Source organism: Pagrus major, chromosome 2 (genome assembly GCF_040436345.1).
Source record: "Pagrus major chromosome 2, Pma_NU_1.0".
Lineage (NCBI taxonomy): Eukaryota > Metazoa > Chordata > Actinopteri > Spariformes > Sparidae > Pagrus > Pagrus major.
In genome coordinates this window covers 19,818,397-19,833,560 of record NC_133216.1, presented here as the reverse complement: position 1 = coordinate 19,833,560, position 15,164 = coordinate 19,818,397, and the positions used below count along the sequence as shown (strand labels likewise).

Here is a 15,164-nt window from a genome sequence, read left to right as displayed (position 1 = left end):
TTGTTTCTTTTTTGTTCAGTCGTCTAGAGTTAACACATAAACCCTTATGTTTCCATTTAGTTATTTTTGTTCAGAAATGTGTCATCTTAGTTTAGTTGTTATTAGTTTCATTTTTAGTTTTAGTTTGTTTTTAATTATCATATGGGGGTTACTGTCAGGGACAAGATTTAAGGAGCTCAGAATAGGTATTACATGTGAATGCACGCACCAGAGCATGAACATTAACATGTCTGAGTGTGTGAGTGTATGTACCTGAGGAACTCCAGGTCGTCCCAGCCGTTGTGTAGAAGACCCTGCTCATACCTCTCCAGTCCCAGTCTCTGCAGCCACTCACCCACTGAAGACTCCCCAACAGACAAAGATGAGCTACTGCTGCCCCAAAGAGCCTGAACGGGGGAGATAAAAAACAGTATCAACTAAAAATACAGTACAAGAAACTATATGCTCGCTTGGGATGGGCTCCATTTTCCTTTAGCCCAAGAAGGAAGCACTAAAACTTATAAAATATATGAGATAAGAGATGCAGAACAGGATGTAAAAAGTAGCCTGGTCATGCCCAAGTTGAAGAGCGCTTCTGTGTTTGTGAGAAAACGTAACCCAAAAACCAAAATGGCCAGAGGGAAACAAGCCATAACAATAAAAAAAAACAACACAGCTTCACTCCCTGTAGCTGCATTAATAATCCCATTACATTTTATTCCATGATCCACTGAACTGCTCACCTCCTCAGGCATGTCCTCTGCGATACTCTCTGTGATGGGATTTCTGGGTGGGAAGGTGCGACAGGCGTCCAGACCTAAACCCATTGGCTGCCCTCTGAGAGGCGGTGGTGCAGAAGGAGCGCGTGGAGGCTGCCCAGGAAATTCACTCTCGCTCAGCGTCTTTGCCATCTGGAGCACAGAACACGACTGGTCGTCCAACGCCCCTGGTCCTGGTCCTGGTCCTGGTCCTTGTACTTGTCCTCCTCCTCCTCCTCCTCTTCTAAAACCCTCTCCGAGGGCCAGCGGGGCGGCAGGACTGGCTGCCGGGATCCTGACCTCAGCTAAGTCTGGGTAAAGAGGGCGAGGTTTGGGGAAGGGGGCCTCTGCAACCATCTCCAGGGCTCCCTTAGGGAGAGGAGGAGGGGGGAAGTCAGGAGGGGGTCGATTCAGTGTGCTTCCAACTGTTGTTCCACCACCCTGCACTCCTGTTACACAGACACCTGCATCGTCCTCTGAGGAGCCCTCCTCACTAATAGCACGGACTGGGTGCCCAGTCATGGGTCTGCGTGGGTGAGAGTGCCCTGGGCCTAGATAGGAGGGTTTGGTTCGAGCTCCAGCTGAGGGAAGAGGGGCTTTAGCTACTTGTGGGTTTGCAGAGGTAGGAGATGGGAGAAGCTCAGGTGAGAGAGCAGCTGCTGACTGGTTGGGAACGCCCTCCAGGATGTAGTAGGCGGGGTTATTGTAGCTGTTCTTGCTGATGGATGGATCACCGTCTGGTGCATCCTGTTTGGGCCTTCACAGTACAAACAAAAACAGAGCAGATGGTCGATGTTTTATTGTGTAAAAAAATCAACACATCAAAAGTGTTTCTGACAGGTTGTATTTTGTGCGTGTGTATTTGAAGGTCAGTGTGTACACAGTACATGAGAGTGTCCATACCTTGCAGCTGTTTCCTCCTTGCTGCTCCTTTCTCCCTCCTCGCTGACCTTTCCCAGCTCTCCAAGCTGTTTACGAATCACAGACGGCCTGCATCGAGAACAGGTTGGCAAGTGGTACAATACAGAGAATTTAGAAAGGGGACTGACGTAAGGTGAAGGATACAAGATGCAATAAAGGTAAAAATACAGTATAAAGCCTCCAAAATTTCACTGGAACAAAAAAACACTTCAACCGTATGAGGTTCCATCTTCATAACCATTTCAGACCAATACAGATTTGGGAGCTTTTAACATTACAAAATGAAGAATACCAAGCATAGAAAATATAAAAACTTTTTCATTTCAACATAATGATGGTGTTTTTGTTGAAATACATTTTTTAAAGATAGAGAGAGAGAAAGAATAACATGACAAATGAGACAGATTTAACACAGATGCATTTTTTTAAAATACTTTTGTATTCCGAAACTGAGTTTATACCCTATTATAATTATAAGATTCAGTGTTTTGCACTTTACCATAAAACTACATCAACTGATAAATTGAAAGAGTAGACAGTACTGACTTGACGTATTCATGTCCCACTCTGGATACCAAAGTGGATTTCCCTTTAGGTCCGCCTGTGTCATCCTTGTCCACACTGATCCACTCTGAAATAAAACAATAAAAATAGCTGGACATGGGACAACTCACATCTTTTCTTTCCATTCTTTAATTTGTCTCAACTGCTTCATTTACATCCTCCCTCTTCTCTGGTTAGAAATACAGTCTGTGTATCACCCCATAGTTACCGTAGAGTCTCTCCCTGGTTCCCATCCTTTCAGAGGGGACTCTGACCCTCATGGACCCCCTGATATTTCCTGTCTCCTCGCCGCGGTGGGACAGGTAGGTGTGGAACTGCTGTGCTGTGCTACCGATCATAGACTTCAGAGCCAACACACACTCTCCTAGCAGGAAAAGCACACACATAGTTGTTTGTCAGACTAAAAGAAGTGTAAAAGCTTTGCATGGCCAAGGCAAAAACACAAAACACTCTCTTTATACCGTAGGACTCATATCCATCCAGTGATTTCACTGTTAGCAGCAGGTGTTGGTCCTGCAGGTACTCGATCTCAGAGAGAAGAGGTTTGAGCGTCGTTAGCTGCTTGTTGGACCAGCCCACACGCAGGAAGTTGACGTTGTCGCTGCTCTGACTGTCGTTCTCATAACTCTTCTTAAACTCTGCAGATGAGAGACAGAGAGATACAAATGCAGGGCGGGGCGGACAGGAGGGAGGACAAAGGGAACGAGGTGGGGTAGGAGAGGAGGGAAGAAGAGGAGGGAGATGTTTCTATTGCAATTCATTCAAAAGTACAGAGTGGACAGGAGGTGGGCGTGCAGCACAGGTCAACAATGGATTCTAGCTTAAAGGTATACTGACTGCCTGAGATTGGGAGGGAGGGAGAGAGATACAAAAAGAAGAAACAGATACAGTTTTATTACATCCACCCCGTCTGTGCTATAACTCCTGGTGGATTTTGGTGGATGTTGATCTCACCTTCCAGACAAGTGGAGTAGAATTCGATGAAGAACTTGGTTCTGCTCGCCGTCTTCACTATAGCCTCGATGCTCTCAAACTCAATGTAGGCCTGCTCTGAAGACTTTGGTAGACCTAAACAGAAACAGGTGGAGGCAGAGAAGGGTGGAAAGAGAGAGAGATAATATCTGAGTAGGTGGTGATGAATAGCACATACAAAGGACAGAAACAGAGTTAGTAATTTACTTGTAAATGTGACATTTTGCAGTATGAATGAACACAGAGAATGAGTAACAGGCTGATGTTTTTATTCCTCTCTGTTCAGCTCAACTCTATTTCTGGTTTCTGTTCAGCTGTGAGTCACTGACCAGACTACAGGAGTACATCACAAACTGTCCAGATTTGAGCTGGAAAAAAAACAGGTCATCATTAAGTTTCTTGAATTGTGTGCAGAGTTGCTCTATTTTGAAAATGAGCCATTATGGTCAAATCATGTGGTCTACCTGCAGCCTGAGAAAGAGCCAGAACTGAAGGAAAGGAGCACGAGTCAGAGCAGGAATGGAAAATAAACAAAGTGAACAAAGAAAGTATTTTCTGAAGAGTTTAAGTCAATCTATTTGTACCTTTCTTGGAGACAAACTGGGAGGTTACCCCCACCTCGAAGGTAGCAAACACAGGGGAATGATCACTGGTCACTATATCATCTGTACAGCCTGAAAAAAACAACAGCATATATTTAAGTCTAGTTGTTGATCAATCACATTAATTGAAGTATAAGCAACACGTAGAGGTTTATGCAAGGTGAAACACAAATGTCTCACCATAGGAGTTGCAGACAATGTGTGTTTCTGGGTATGACTTCCACAGGATCCTGTCACACCAGGATGGAACATTAGTCCTCATCTGTGACGGACAGAGAAGAAAAAATACACAGAATTATCAGGTCGACGCACAAAAAGAGGAAATAAAGTGATATTCTGATGTGAGTTAAATAAACAACATACCCCTGTGGCCTTCTGCTTCTGCCAGACATATGTGTCCCTTGAGCCACGTTCATACCGGTAGGTGGGTGGGAAAGAGATCTCTTCCTCCGCTGCAAGCAAGCAGAGATTCACTCAAATGTGAGCGCTTGTAGCTGGTTAAGTGTTAAGCTGTAAAGTATTGATAAGCTGTAAAGCATTTAATAATCTCAGTCTCAAATTTATTTGAGACAGCACCAGAAAGAAGTCAGCAGAAAGAAGTTGACCGATTGGTTGCATTAAACCATGAACGCACATAATGGCAGATTGCCTTTTCCCTCTCTTGTTAAAACATTTTTGGTATTTGTGATACGCCGTGGCTGATGAGAGCAGTGTTCCATGTTAGCAGGCTGTATTTTAAGTAAATCTCATCTGACATTAGCTCAAGAGAAAATCTCAGTTTCTCACAATTCCTAAAAGGGCGAGAGACTGAAAGGCTCATTTTAGAGTCTTCAAACATTTATCTTTCTAGAGTGCTGCAAAAATAAATAAATATATAAACTGATTGATTCGCCACTTTTCCTGTGTAGCCATCGAAATATGCTTTGAGTCGTTTTAAGTGAAGTAACGTTCTGTTAATGTTGAGATATTTTAATTATCGTTTGAAGCATAACCCTGCTCTTACTAACAAAAACCTCAGGAGGATCTATTCAATTGTGCACAGGGAATCGAGGTAAACAACAGTCTGGGGTAAACACAGGCATACTGACCAAAACGTAAAAAGACTTTGTTCTTTTCCCTCTCCAGGTTGAGCTGGTCCACCTTCAGCAGAGGATCAAACTCCTTCCTGTTAATGTAGTTTAAAATCTCCTGCAGACACAAATGAGACAGGATTACAAAATAAGGCGTCATCCAAGTCTGCTGTGATTCATCACTGTGCATATCTGTGTGTGTCTTCTGCTTCACCTGTATGTCCATATCCAGCCTGTAGTTGAGGTCTCCCAGCCAGAAGAGGTGTGTAAAGCGCAGCGAGATGTCGAAGGAGCTCAGCTGTTTATCTCCTAGCGACAGCAGGCGTAGGATGTCTAGGTAGTTCTGGTTCCTCCTGTAAGAGTCAAAGGTTACATGTGTCACAGGAAATACGAGGTAAAAGAGCAGTGTGTAAGATGTCTTTTAAAAAAAAATTGTCTGTCCCCACAAAGTAGGATGTAATGTAAAACCTGAAAAAAACAACCATACACATAATGTGTGTGTAGGATTGTGGCAGGTACCTGGCAATCTTCTCATTCCCTGATGTCAAGTGACAATTCACAAAGCCGAAAGATGTCCCGTTGAACATGAAGGACACACCCACAGCTCCTTTGTTACCTAGGGAACCATCAAAACAGACATACAAACAAAAAATATTACAATAACTGGCAGTAACTGCATAATGACGCATTACTTTATTGCGAAAGAGCAAAAAACATTGACATATTTTGATCCTGTCCATCTTTAGTTTAGGAAAAATTTAAATCTAGTGTCATTCTCTTATTCATAAAGTTGGGGAATTAAACGTCAAGGTTGCTTTAAAAGTTTATAGAGCTTATATGAATCATGGAGTTCTGATCAGACAGAACATCAACAGATGTTTAACTTTTAATTCGAGTCCAAACCGCAAGAGTTGCAGTAATAAAATCATAATAACCCCTTGAATTGCCCCTTTGTTAACAGAAAACTTTGGTGTTTTTTGTGCTGTTATTTCATTTTGGATATTTAGGGCCCGAGCAGGGAACCTGCGAGGTCCCTATTGTAATTGCAATGATTATTATTATTATTATTATTTTTATTTTTAGTTTTTTTTCTTTGTCCAAAATGATGGCATTTTTCACTGCCTGAATGTGAATGAAAAGTCAATTTTATTTGGCAAACACATTAGGCTTGGCGAAAAATTTTATAATCTGTTGTCGTTGTGATTTTTCACCACTTGGTGGCGCTACAATCAAGGAAAGTGCGTTTTGGCTAATAACTCCCACATACTTTGTCGCACATTCAAAAACCTTATATCCACGCGTTCAGTGAATCGGGCTGAATCTCTTGATATAGGCCACGCCCATTTCCGCCTACGGTTTTTTATGCTAGCTCGCAAAATGTCGCAAACCTACTTTTTCGAACTCCTCCCAGGCAATTTCACCGATTTGCACGAAACTTTGCACACAGCATCAGGGGACCCTCATGACAAAAAGTTATTAAAAGAATTTTGGAATTCCAAACAATACTCAAGTTATTAAATAACAACTTCCTATAAAATCGGGTCAAAACAGGAAGTGTTGCATATCTTCACATTGCTTTGTCGAAATGACATGAAACTGAGGATACCACTTTCCCATGAGCCCATAAGGCTCTGTGCAAAATTGTGGTGGACGACCACTAGGTGGCGCTCTTTAAATTGAAGTATTTTATATCTCGACATTGGTGGGTCGGATTAACACAAAACTTGGTACAATTCTTGCCACTGCCCTTCTGAGGACAGCTGACGAAGGTGTTATTGATCTGACACTAGGTGGCGCTCTGGTGGCAGTTTCTTTTTAGATTTGGCACTGTGCCCACACCATAACACTTATGGATATGAAATTCATAGGGGTGGTAAAGACTGGCCCCTGTAACTCACACACCAAAAATGACCAGCAGGTGGCGCTATCATCAACACAAACCATTTTTGCCTAATAACTCCCACATACTTTGTCGCACATTCAAAAACCTTATATCCACACGTTCAGTGAATCTTGCTGAATCTCCTGATATAGGCCACGCCCATTTGCGCCTAGCGTTTTTTTTCGCTAGCTCGCGAAATGTCACAAACCTACTTTTTCGAACTCCTCCCAGGCAATTTCACCGATTTTCACCAAACTTTGCACACAGCATCAGTGGACCCTTCTGACAAAAAGTTATTAAAAGAATTTTGATACGCCAAAGAATACTCAAGTTATTAAATAACAACTTCCTGTGGATTCGGGTCAAAACAGGAAGTGTTGCATATCTCCACATTGGTGTGTCCAAATGACATGAAACTGAGGACACTACTTCCCCATGAGCCCCTAAGGCTCTGTGCAAAATCTTGGCCCATGACCACTAGGTGGCGCTATTTAAATTGAAGTATTTTATATCTCGACGTCAGTTGGTCGACTTAACACGAAACTTGGTACACTGATTGCCAATGGCCTCCTGAGGACAGCTGACGAAGGTGTTACCGATCTGACACTAGGTGGCGCTCTGGTGGCAGTTTCATTTTATAATTGGCACTGTGCCCACACCATAACACTTATGGATATGAAACTGATTGGGCCGGTATAGACTGGCATCTGTAACTCACACACCAAAAATCACCACCAGGTGGCGCTATTATCAACACATAACCGCTTTTTGGCTATCAGTTAAGACATGCGCGCACAATAACGGGGCAATGGGTCCGGGTAAGGAGCATGCCTCGACAGCAGCACGGCCCGACCCGCGTGGCCTGCGAGGGCCCGTTCATCGCTGCTTGCAGCTTTAATTTCCTCTTGATTTTCACCAGGAAGTATAGCATGTGACGGAAGATTACAGACTGAAGTACAATTGTTACCCAGTGTATTGGCAATGCCCGTCTTGACACTGGACATCCCCACGTGGCTGATCCGGTTCTCATGTTCGGGTTTCACCAACACAGCAATTTTTATGTTCCACAGAGTCTGCACTGCGATCTGCGACCAACAACAAAAGACAATGAGGAACCTATCATTTTAATTTCTGTGCTGTACAAGCCCTGTCTTTTTTCATATCCAGTTTTCAACCTTCTCAAACATGTCACCTTGAATATTTCTTCTCTGTCATGACTTCAATAATAGTAAGAATAACATGAACAAAGATTGTGATATGTAGCATAATGCTTTGTTCATTTAAAATCTCTAGTCACTAAAATCTTTGTTTCGGGCTGTTTTCCTCACCGGTTTATAATCCAGTTCTGTCTGTTCTTTCAGCATGGCACGTAGCGACTCCACCCACTCCCGATCACACACAGAGTTTTCTTGGCTTCCAAATACATAAAGATCGTGAGGGATGGTGACGGTCATCTCGTCCAGGGTCTTCCCGAGGCCGCGACACAACACCCATGAGGCCACAGACTTAGGTGAAGGCACTGAGCCTGCAGACAAAGACCAAAATGGAAAATTATGATTTAAAATATGTTTGTTACTTTTCAATGCAACTTATGATAACTATGATACATCAATAGGTGTTGCTATTAAAAGAGCTCATGTTGAAAAGAAACACTAAAGACACTAAAAATAATGTGTGTGTGGGTGTCTAACCCATATTCCAGGTGCCTATGAAGATGGAGATCATGTCTGGCTCGTCTTGGTTGGAATGTTTGTTCTTCATCAGCTGCAGCAGCTGGCAAAATGCCTCCCGCTTCTGAAACACACACAACAAACACACACAACAGTGAGTGTAGGTCGCCAAAAAAGGGCACCAACAGTCAGAATGTATATGTGCCTTCATGAAACCTTAAACAATTTGAATGACTGTAAGTTTATTTCGTATTTACAGACAACTGTCTTCACTATTTTCTATCACATTTTCTAAATTAAAAGAGAAATAATATCTAAAAGGACAGACAGCAATGATTTGAGAATCAAATTAGGAAGAGTTTCAGATGAAACCAGGCAAATCCTGGACGTGTTATCGTCCTTCATCTGATTTGAATAAACAAATAATGTTGAAAGATGAGAGCACTTCCTTGTCAGTTTGAATATGAATATGTATACCACTGATATGTTTCTGGGTACATGTTAATGTGTTTGCATGATTGACTTTCTGAAAAATTGTGCTTTCTTACATCCACAAATGAATGTTTGAGGCAGTGTGTGAGTGTGTGTGCAAACCTTGGCACTAGCAAAGATGAAGTCTTTCCTCTGGCTCTTGTCCTTCTCCTTCTCAAAAACAATGCCCAGTTTATTCTGCACCCGCTGAGACTTAATCAGCTGACGGACTGAGACAGACAAATAGGCAGACAGACAGGAGACAGAAGGTCAGAGAGCAGGAGAGGCAGACAAAGGCAGGGAGGGATAGCAAGGTCAAGGAATAGATTGCGAGAAGAAGGTTTAAGTTAAGGAAGGAGAGCAATGAAAAAAGGAAACAGGAGAAAAAAAACATATGTGGATTTCCATTAAATCTGCGTTTAGTTTTTTATGTCTTTACCTCACCCGTGTCTCAAAACAAATACCATCAAGAATCGTCCATTAACATCACAAAAAAGTATTATAATTTTTCAACATAAAACATTAGTAAAGACACTCTTTATCACAGAAAAGGGCATTTATTTAATGAATGTGGCTGTTGTTAAGGCTGCCATCTACAAACTGAACTGGTCACAAGACGATCTGAGTGACTCACTATCTCTGTTCAACAGATTTCTGTTCGAAAAGTTCTCGGGGGAAACACTGATCAATCATCACACTGTTCAGAAAACACCATTTTTTATTATGTATGGAGTGTTTGAGTAATCCTCACTTTTGTCATGTGTGAAGGTCGTCCAGTCCTCTTGGCTGTCCTTCACCTTCTTCATCACAACCAGTCGTCCTCCCTCCACATCAACAGACAGAGTGTACTTCTGACTCTTGCCTATCTTTGTCAGCTCTGTCAGGTAAACATCCAGCTTTACCTGCAGCAGTGCAGAGGAGGAGGGGATTGAACAAACACACAGAAACCGGGGTTGCTTGTTGTGCATTTATAAACATTTACGAGTCTTTTCAAATCATATCAACTCTTGACACCACCAGGGGTCTCCAAAGTGAAAGTAGTGGACTTGTCAGCACTCTCTCCATGTTTTTTTTTTATCACATACAAAGCAAACTTGCTGCTTCCATGACATGAAGTGATGTGAAATTGAAAACAAATATATACAGCCAGTTCACAAATTTCTGTTAATCATATACTTAAGGAATATTCTGAAAGTTCACTGAGAGGTTGAGACTTTTGTACTTGAATCCAAAGGGCTTGCTATCATAGACGTACAACTCATTATTTCTCATATGAAAAATGTGAACCAGAAGACAGAAATGTGTTCTGACTGTGAGTCATATCATATAAGACCTCAATAGAGTCTGTTTATGTGTCAGTGGGCGATTCAGGTGCCACATCGTAAACCCATCTCCTCATCATAACAACATTTTCTGTTCCTGTGCAACAGGAAGCTGCTGAAAGGAGGTCGCCACAGAGGATGCAGACTTGGCTAATGTTTCAAATCGTTCACCTCTTCTTCCTTCTCTGTCTCACATTTTTCCCAACATGTTACCAGTGATTATAATCCCTCAATTAACCTCTTTCTCCCTACTCTGAATCTCTCACCTTCAAATACTGATTTCTTTTCCTTTTTTTTGTTCCCACTCAACACAGCTTCCTTCCTATGTCTATAAGTTCTGTTGTCAGGACACTTTCAAAATAAAGCAACTCTAATCTTACGAAGACTATTCAAAATTTCTGTTATACACACTCAGTAAGATACTCATTGTATGTGTCAATCTGATACCAAAAGTGATTTATAACATATACCATGAAAAAGCCACTGATGATGCAACAGGAAGTGCATTACATCACAACATTCTTTTAGTCCTACATCTGCTGACAAACCTCCCGCAGTGTGGTGACAAACATATGACTTCACAGCCTGCTTTAACTGTAATTCAAGTTCAGTGTGTCTTCTGTGAAACGAAACCAGCATCGTAGCATTTCATGAATCAAATCTGGACATTCTACAACATCAACACTATTCCTGTCATAAAAAAGGAAGAATCAAAAACTTAAGATCTGATTATAAGGTGCATACTTGAGCTGAACAATATATCATTTCAGCACCGACAGCATCAACAATAGTTATGCTGCAGTGTGCGCAGTATTAAGCTAGGAAAGTTAACTCTTTCACATTTTGGACTTTTTTAAAAATGTTTTCCGCAGGATTCAAGCTGAATGATTAAATTTGCAGGACTTGCTAAACATTAACAATGTTGGCACTGTGTGTCTTTCCGCTACTCAGTGGTTGTAACTATGATGACTTTTGCCTACTGTGAAATCATGTGCCTAGCCTCTATTGAGCTACTTAAGTTATCTGGTGAAAATTAATTTTATTTTTTCTAATTGCCACATAGATGGCAGAAAAACAAAACATAGCAGTGTGAGGTTTTTACCAATATCATATGGCCTTAATGCATACCTAAAATGTATTATATAGTAGAGCTAGATTTTGCCTTTGAGACAAGTTAGTGTCTTACATGTGAATGTATGTGTGCACTCTGATAATTGCTTAAATGCACATACTTCTCATGTTACTCTTCCCTGATTAGTTTTATTTGATGCACTTCCTGTAAAGACCACAAGCTAGGAACAGATGATATCACCACTAGCTCCTTAGTACTGACCTCACATCACCTCAGAGTGACAACCACAAATAAATTGTGAGTTTGTGTGCATGTGGGGGGGGTGTAGATACATACCTCAAAGGCCTGCACAGGGATGGCTTTACTATGACGCGTGAAGAGAGGTGGAGGGGAGCATGGAGAGGATAAACTCATGTCCTGGAGAGCTTTCAGAGCCTGAGGGGACAAAGAGAGAAAAACAATGAAAAAGGAAGAACAAAAAAAATAATAAAGACGGAGAGAGAAGTAGCAAAACACAAACACAAACACACACACCCTCAGATAGAGACACACACACACACACACACACACACACAAACAGATAAAATGTATTATTTTCAGCTTCAGTGTCGGTGTCAACAAGGAAACTGTTCCCCATTTTTCTGGATGTGATCCAACAGGAGCAGAGAAGGCGGAGCCTGTGACATCACATGAGTTAAGACATGCAGACATGCAACACGGAGGCCATTTCCTTCCCAGGCAGCTAAAGCCCCTCCTTAAAAAATTATGTCCGAGTACAAATGGTTTGACTTGTTAACATGGCAGAGGTGGTCGGACTGTACTTGCAAATTAGGGATAAAAGCAAAAAGCCTAACAGAGGGGGTTAACTGTGCGGGAACCATAATGTTAGGTATGGCACACAAAAACAAAAAACTCAGCTCTTAATACTTCCCTGTTGTGACCTACATGACACTCCAGCTCTCACAATATTACAGCTTATGCAAATATTATTTAACTGCTTGTCTCTACAGCTGGAAAAATGGCTGCTCTGTTCAAAAATGTCACAAAATCAACCCCCATTCCTTCTTTTACCATATGTTGTGTGTCAAGGCTGCAAAAAGAAAAGGGTCTCTCTTTCTCACTTCATCAAACACACACATCAGCCTCGACTCTTCATGCTGGGCTACGCATGCAGCCAGCAGGGCCTCTGGACAGATGATCCATCATATGGGGAGGGTTATCTAAACTAACCACCTCTGACCAGCAGCTGTCTGTGTGTGTGTGACTTGGAGAGGGAGCAGGAGTGATCATGTGTGAGGGTGCGTGCCTACACATGACTGAATATATGCCTGTACCTTCTTCTCTATGGAGGACAGCAGGTCTTTGAGAATTGCCAGCTTGGTCACAAGGTTCTCCAACTCCTGGTCTCCACCCTGATTCACTGACTGATGGAGAAAATAAACAGACAATTAAAACCTGTGTGAGCTGTGCCATTAAAAAAAACAAAAACAAAAAAACAGGAAGCAAGTAAGATAGAAAGAAAGTGATTTTATGTTTTATGGTCTGCTCATAAACATCTCACGTAAATATCAACAAGTGTGTGACATATCATCGCCTAACTGTTGTAAGAACTTCACCAATAAGGCACATGCACATTCAGCTTACTACACAGACAGACACAAACTACTCTGTGTGAGTGTCTCCTTGTGATACAAGAACAGCATGTGTATGACTGTAGTGTGACTGAGTCTAATTCAGCTGTCCTAAGAAGACCCTGGAGAAGAAAAACTTTTCTTTTTGTGAGTGTGTGTATGTGTGTGTGTATGGGTTTGTATGTGACCACCTCATGTGACTAGTCTATATGCATGCGTCTATAGTTTCCACTATGTGTGAAAGCCATTAAGGCTCCTTTCCAAAAAGTCTCTCTTCCTGTTTTTTCATGAACTTGTTATTGAATCTCTTTCACGTATTCTGATTGGCTGCTCTGTACACAAGGCTAACACCAAAGTGATGACATTAGACATTATGTCACATATTCCATCATCCGTGAAGCTGATTTAATATCCTCGTGTGACAAACATAACGTTCAAAGTGAGCAATACTGGAAGTGATGAGCTGTCAAATCTGACAACAAATAGACTAAACGAGTTGAAGTTAAAACTTTTTGCTACCAATGGGAAGACAGGAATGCCTCCATCGCTTCCATTCTAACTAAGCTGATACACACACACATACAAAGAAGCAAAGATGTTTACCTGTTGGATCATCTTGGAGACCATGAAAGCACTCTGCTGATCAAAGACTTTAGATAAGATCTCCAGACCAGAGAGAACTTTATCCACCTCCCTGTTTGGGGAAACAAAGAGAGATCCACAACTTCATTATCTCAAAGCTTAAAAATCCTTCTTAGGTCTCTTCATTTTAACTTTTTTAAGAAAAACTACACATTTAGGGGCTACACATTGAACAACAGATGGTTAATAATCATGTGATTCTGTTATTTTTGTGAAAATTTCTAATTCAAGCATGTTTTTAATTCAAGTTTATTTATTGTCGGTGTTTCAATGTGAAACATGTTACCAAAACAAGAGATGAGGTGAGGACGCAGGCAGCTCTGTTAGCTCTAAATCCCTACATAAATGGTAGATATATAAAAGGACAGCTTTGTTTGAAATATGCATGGACAGGAGAGTGTGTGTCTGCTGGATATGTGCCTCGACAGGTGAGATGCTGCGTCCTTCTTACCCATTAAGGCGTTTGCAGGAGGCCACTAGTGTCTTGTTGAGGTGAGGCAGGGCGCACGCTCCCTGTTTGACCGCTTCAAGGTCCAGAGCGTAGCTGCCCTTCAGGTACTCGTGGGAGATGGTGCTGAGGCCGTTAGCTGCTGGTGCACTAAAACACGTTCAAATAAAGTCCAGTTACTATTTATAACCATCTTCACTTAATGCAATTAATTCCACAACATGAGAATACAGATTATAATAGAAAGAATTTACAAATAACAGAAATATTGTAATACTATAATCTTTCATTTGTCCATGAGTTCAGATTTAAAGTCCTGCCTAAACCTCTTTAGGACTCAGTCGTATGTTGTTTTATTGTTTGTTATATTCTTGTTTCCTCTCTCACACGTAAGTATTTAAAGTTTCAGCTGATACAGCACTGCATTCGTACAGTCAGATTTTTTGGAATCACACGCACGCACTCACTCACTCACTCAACGATGTGAGCCAGCAGGATGCCCCCAGCCCCCTACACACTGGCCAACAACTACACTTCTACAACTTGCAAAGAGTTTTGTGATGTTTAACATGACACAATTTCTTTCTGATACAAACATTAAAAAAGGTAAAGAAAGAAAAGCAGCTTCCTTTTTTGGTTTTACTTTGTGGTGTAGAAACGAAGCTGACGGATAATTCAGCTGTTTGCAGTTTTTTGTTTTTCTCGCAGCCAATACAGCACTTTTATTGGGGCCATATAAAACCTCCTTTTGGTGTAACTTGTTCTTCAAAGTTAAGTTTCCTGCACTAAGCATTATTTCTAACATGTAAAGTCTGCAAAACGGTGCAGTGAAAAGGTAATGTCTTGTGAATCTAATGAAACCAATGTAGAAAGTGTCATGGCTGATACCCATGGCTGATTCTACACTTTTTCCATGATCACTTGATAAATGAGGACCACAGTGACTGATAGGAGGATGCTGCTTTATTGATTTCACCTACAGTTGACACTGTGACAAAGGTTACTGCAACACATTCATTTTGTTTACCTCTTTCATCTCTTCTGGGAAAACTCTACCTTTAGTCAGTTAGTTACATCTTATTAAAAACGTTTTGACAAAAATGCAGCCACCTAACTCATTTCACTACAGTCTGACCTTTGTTCATTAATATGCAAAGATA

The 15,164-nt window shown here is 41.4% G+C and overlaps 1 protein-coding gene across 1 annotated transcript in view; it reads right to left on the bottom strand.

Moving 5' to 3' along the window:
• The window catches only part of inppl1a (inositol polyphosphate phosphatase-like 1a), a 29,969-nt gene that overhangs the window by 2,516 nt on the left and 12,289 nt on the right, over positions 1-15,164 (bottom strand). Inside the window, exons 5-26 of the mRNA XM_073484189.1 lie at positions 14,008-14,154; positions 13,518-13,608; positions 12,618-12,707; positions 11,620-11,718; positions 9,641-9,791; positions 9,013-9,119; positions 8,440-8,542; positions 8,077-8,273; positions 7,716-7,833; positions 5,386-5,482; positions 5,081-5,219; positions 4,885-4,984; positions 4,160-4,248; positions 3,977-4,058; positions 3,779-3,868; positions 3,177-3,290; positions 2,684-2,860; positions 2,431-2,586; positions 2,205-2,289; positions 1,641-1,727; positions 723-1,494; positions 253-386 (exon numbers count right to left, since the gene is read on the bottom strand). Coding sequence (XP_073340290.1) covers positions 253-386; positions 723-1,494; positions 1,641-1,727; positions 2,205-2,289; positions 2,431-2,586; positions 2,684-2,860; positions 3,177-3,290; positions 3,779-3,868; positions 3,977-4,058; positions 4,160-4,248; positions 4,885-4,984; positions 5,081-5,219; positions 5,386-5,482; positions 7,716-7,833; positions 8,077-8,273; positions 8,440-8,542; positions 9,013-9,119; positions 9,641-9,791; positions 11,620-11,718; positions 12,618-12,707; positions 13,518-13,608; positions 14,008-14,154 — 3,225 coding nt within the window. The remainder of the gene's footprint in view (positions 1-252; positions 387-722; positions 1,495-1,640; positions 1,728-2,204; positions 2,290-2,430; positions 2,587-2,683; positions 2,861-3,176; positions 3,291-3,778; positions 3,869-3,976; positions 4,059-4,159; positions 4,249-4,884; positions 4,985-5,080; positions 5,220-5,385; positions 5,483-7,715; positions 7,834-8,076; positions 8,274-8,439; positions 8,543-9,012; positions 9,120-9,640; positions 9,792-11,619; positions 11,719-12,617; positions 12,708-13,517; positions 13,609-14,007; positions 14,155-15,164) is intronic.